General features: G+C 52.6%; 1 protein-coding gene across 1 annotated transcript in view; it reads left to right on the forward strand.

The window, feature by feature from the left end:
- The window catches only part of ZSWIM4 (zinc finger SWIM-type containing 4), a gene marked incomplete in the record, with an annotated part of 25,782 nt that overhangs the window by 3,145 nt on the left and 17,637 nt on the right, over positions 1 to 5,000 (forward strand). The window contains 2 exon segments of the mRNA XM_014592648.2: positions 1 to 183; positions 3,824 to 4,180. Of these exon segments, the coding sequence (XP_014448134.1) occupies positions 1 to 183; positions 3,824 to 4,180 (540 nt within the window).

A 5,000-nucleotide genomic window follows, 5' to 3' on the forward strand; every position in this document is an offset into this window, starting at 1 on the left:
GGGTGCCGGAGCCGGTCCAGAAGCGCATCGTGTTCTGGTCGTTCCCGCGCAGCGAGCGGGAGATATGCATGTACTCATCGCTGGGGTACCAGCCCCCCGAGGGCGAGCACGATGCACGGGTGCCCTTCACCCGCGGGCTCCAGCTGCTGCAGAGCGGGGCTGTGGACCTGGTGCTGCAAGTAGGTAAGTGATGGCCAGCGACCCCTGCCGGCGAGGCTGGGAGGTCCAAGCCGGGGCAGGGGAGACCCAGACCTCGGACTTCCAGGCCCAGGCAGTAAGAGACATGCGACCAGGGCTGTGCAGTTCCAGTCCCGGACCTGGTGTCTTGAAAAACACACCTGGTGGCGCCAGCAGGTGTGGTGTCGTGGTTAAGGGGGCTGGACTTCCACATGGCCAATGGCGGTTCAAGTCCCGGACCTGGAGGCTTGCTTTGTCACTTTCTCTTTCTTTCTCCCCACCCCGTTTCTGTCCCTCTCTGGTCAAACTAAAATAAATAAATAAATACGGGACCAGCAGGTGGCATGGTAGTTAATGGTGCTGGACTCCCACATGGCTAATCACAGTTCGAGTCCCAGATCTGGTGGCTTGCTTTCTCTCTCTTTCTCTCTCTCTCTCTCTCACTCTCTCTCTCTGTCCCTTTCTGGTCAAATGAAAATAAATAAATAAATAATGTTAAATAAAACCGTTCTTGAAAAAAAAAGTAAATAAATAAAGTTAAATAAAATGATTCTTTTTTAAAAATTCTTTTTGAGGGGCCGGTAGATGGCGTGGTGGTTAAGGGTGTTGGACTCCCATATGGTCAACCATAGTTTGAGTCCTGGACCTGGTGGCTTGCCTTCTCTCTTTCTCTCCCTCTCTTTCTCTGACTGTCCCTTTTTTGGTCAAATAAAAAAAAAAAATACATAAATAAATAAAGTTAAATAAAGTGATTCTTTTAAAAAAAAACTTCTTTTTGAACTTTACATATTTATTTTAATTTGACCAGAGAGGGACAGAGTGAGAGAGAAAGAGAGAGGGCAAGAGAAAGCAAGCTGCCAGGTACGGGACTTGAACCGCGGTTGGCCATGTGGGTGTCCAGCATCCTTAACCACCACACCATGGGCTGGACCCAAAACTATCAAAACTGATCTTAGACTATAGAATTCTGGCAGTGGGGTCCAGTGAAGGTAAGTGGCAGGAATTTAGACCTAAAGGTAAAAAATTACTTTAGGGGGCCAACAGGCAGTGTGGTGGATAAAGGCGCTAGATTCCCACATGGCCGACTATGGTTCAAGTCCCGGACTCGCTTTCCCCTTCTCTCTCTCTCTCTCTCTCGGTAAAAAAAAAAAAAACAAAAAAAAACCTAACAATAATAAATGGAATTAAATAAATAAATAATTCTCTTTTAAAAAATTACTTTAGGGGGTCGGCCGGTGGTGTGGTGGTTAAGGGCGCTGGACTCCCACATGGCCAACCATGATTCGTGTCCCAGACCTGGTGGCTTGCTTTCTCACTTTCTCTTTCTCTCTCTCCCTGGTCCAATTAACATAAATAAATAAATAAAGTGAAATAAAATCATTCATTTAAAAAAACAATTATTTTAGGGACCAGCAGTTAGCGTAATGGCTATGTCGCTGGACTCCCATGTAGTCGACCACAGTTCGAGTCCTGGACCCGGTGGCTTAAACTCACACCGGACGCGTGTGCATGCGTGCCCAAGATCCCGAGAAGAGAATGGAGGAAAAGGGATTGTGGCGTGGCCATCCCCCCCTGGGGGGTGATTTCTCGCTTTCTGTCTCTCTGTCTCTCTCTGTCTGTCTGGTGAGCGCACGCACCCTATAGCAAAAACCTCTCAAAAAAAACAACAAAAAAAAATTATTTTAGACCTCAGGCAGTGGGTCCCAAGGAGGAGTTGGGTAAAGCAGGGGACCGAAGGACAGGCTGCAGAGCCCAGGCTGGGAGACAGTTAGTGATGGCCAGGGGAGGCCTTAGACCTCAGGCAGTGGGGCTCAGAGGGACCCATAGACGACAAGCCAGAGAACGAATGAGACCTGAGACCCCAGGACGCCCCCAGGACAAGCCACGTCCCTAGTGGAGACCAGAGCCTGGCCACGTGTCCCTCCTGGTCCTGGTCGCTGTTGTTCTTAGAGCTTTCTTGCCTGAGCCTGGCCACCTCGGGCTGGTATGAGGAAGCTGTGTCCCCGCATGACGCAGGCTGGGCCCGAGCTGTCCAACCAGTTGGATGAGCCTGGCTCCTGGGCTGCCCAGGGGTCAGGGAGGGGTTGGGGTGACGGGGTGACCTGACCCCTGCTGTACTACATCAGCCCCTTGCCCACAAGGGTCACAGGCCACTGAGATCCTGCCAGGAGGTAACTGGGCCCTAGGAGCCCTGGCTGTATTCCTGGTCATCTAAGGGCAGCAAGAACCACCTTCTACCTCGGCTGTAATAACATCATTCAGCATTCAAATAAGACCAAGCGAGGGGCAGCAGGTGCTGCAGTGGTATGGGCGCTGGACTCCCCCATGGCCGACCACGGTTCGAGTCCCAGACCTGGTGGTTTGCTTTCTCACTTTCTTCTCTCTTTCTGGTGAGCACACATGCCGTATAGCAAATTTTGAAATAATAAATGAAATTGAATAAATATATTTTTTTAAATGAACGAAGGGATCAACAGATGGCATAATGGTTATGTTGCTGGACTCACACATAATTGACCATAGTTCGAATCCTGGACCCGGTGGCTTAAAACAGGCTGAGTACATGTACGTGCGTGCCCAAGATCCAGGGAGGAGAACAGAGGAGAAAGGATTGCAGTGTGGTCATCCCCCTGGAGGGTGATTTCTCACTTTCTGTCTTTGTCTTTCTGGCAAGCACACACACCCTCAAGCAAAAATCAATCAAGAAAAAAATAGTGGGACCAGCAGTTAGCATAATGGCTATGTCACTGGACTCCCATGTAGTCGACCACGGTTCACGTCCTGGACCCGGTGGCTTAAAACTCACGCCGGGCGCGTGTGCGTGCGTGCCCAAGATCCCGAGAGGAGAATGGAGGAGAAGGGATTGCGGCGTGGCCATCCCCCCTGGGAGGTGATTTCTCGCTTTCTATCTCTCTGTCTCTCTCGGTCTGGTGAGCACACGCACCCCAAAGCAAAAACCTCTCCAAAAAAAGAAAAAATAAATGGAAGTAGCAACTCCACGTTTCCTTCACCGGGGGCGGGTCAAAATAGAATGTTAAGGGGAAGAGACACTGAAATTTTTGACACATTTCTACACTGATGTTGGGGTGGGAGCACCATGCCACCGGCTGGCCCCAAGTCTGGCTTTTTTAAAAAAACTTTTTAATGAATTATTTAACTTTGTTCTTATTTGTTTGTTTGTTTGTTTTAAATTTGACCCGAGAGGGACAGAGTGAGAGAGAATGAAAGAGAGGGAAAGCCAGAAAGCAAGCTGCCGGGTCCAGGACTCAAACCGCGGTCGGCCATGTGAGAGTACAGCGCCCTCTACCACCACGCCACCTGCTGGCCTCCAGCCTAGCTTTTCCAAAACAAACAAACAAAGTCACTTCCTTGAGACAGAGACAGAAAGACAAAGACAGAAGACAGGCACCCTCCGCCTGGCTCTCACACCATGGTCTGCCTTTCTCCTCCAACGTGGATCATGGACATGCGCACACCAGGCTTTGGGAGGCCCCAGGACGCGAACCCTAGACCTTTCCCACGTGGGTCCAATTGCAAGACCGCTGAGCCTCCACTTGGCCCCTGCACCCGTGTCTTCCTGTGCATCACCAACAAATGCCCCCCCCCTTTCCCCGTTCTGGAGATAACAGCTCGACTTTGGTCTTAGGGTTCCACCTGAGCGGAAGCGTCCGGGAGCCAGGAGGCCCTGGGGAGCCCGAGCGCCTCTACCATGTCTCCATCAGCTTCGACCGCTGCAAGATCACCTCCGTGAGCTGCGGCTGTGACAACCGCGACCTCTTCTACTGCGCCCACGTGGTGGCGCTGTCGCTCTACCGCATCCGGCACGCCCGGCAGGTGGAACTGCGCCTGCCCATCTCCGAGACGCTGTCGCAGATGAACCGGGACCAGCTGCAGAAGTTCGTGCAATACCTCATCAGCGCACACCACACCGAGGTGCTGCCCACGGCCCAGCGCTTGGCAGACGAGATCCTCCTGCTAGGTTCCGAGATCAACCTGGTGCACGGTGAGAGCTCCCAGGGGCCTGGTGGGGTCAGCCACTTCGGTATTGGTCTTGGCACCCGCAGTGAGAGGGACCACCCTGGGCTGCAACATCGAGGTTGCACACCTACCTGGCCTTGGGGCAATGCGTGTCCACGCAGAGGGCAGGGCTGGAGGGACCAGGCTGGGATCACAGGAAGCAGGCCTGGGTGCCAGAGGGGCCAGGCTGGGATCACAGGAAGCAGGCCTGGGTGTGAGCGAGTAGAGGGCGTGAGTGTAGGTGTGGACATGAGTGGGTGACAGGGTGAGGCAGGAGGTGTTAGAACTGGAGGGTTTAGGGGCTCCTAGGGGCTGTGTTGCCTAGGTCTAAGGGTGAGAGGTTGGGGAGCTGGGTGAGAATTGGGGCGAGGCACCAGTGGGTAACAGGGTGGAGTCGGGTAGGGCAGAAAGTTGATGATGTGGGAGCAGCAGATGGTGGCGCTGTTATGTTGCTGGACTCCCACATGGCCGACTAGGGTTCAAGTCCCGGACCTGGTGGCTTGGAAATCATGCCTGATATGTGTGCATGCCCAAGATCCCAGGAGGGGAATGGAGGAGAAGGAATTGGAGCATGGTTTTCTCCCTTGGGGGCTGATTTCTCACTTTCCCCTGCTTACTGGCTCTCTCCAGCAAACAGGTGTGCCCTATATTTATTTATTTATGTATAATATATATATAAATGGGGTAAGTGGGCGGGTGGGTCAATGGGATGAGTATGCAGCTGAGTGGGCGGGCAGGAATTAGGGGGAGGGGATGATGGACTAATAGGGGTGGTGGCTGTGTGAGGGGTAGGTGTGTGGATGAAC

The sequence above is a fragment of the Tupaia chinensis genome, unplaced genomic scaffold (genome assembly GCF_000334495.1).
Source record: "Tupaia chinensis unplaced genomic scaffold, TupChi_1.0 Scaffold138060_1, whole genome shotgun sequence".
In the NCBI taxonomy this organism is placed as follows: Eukaryota; Metazoa; Chordata; class Mammalia; order Scandentia; family Tupaiidae; genus Tupaia; species Tupaia belangeri.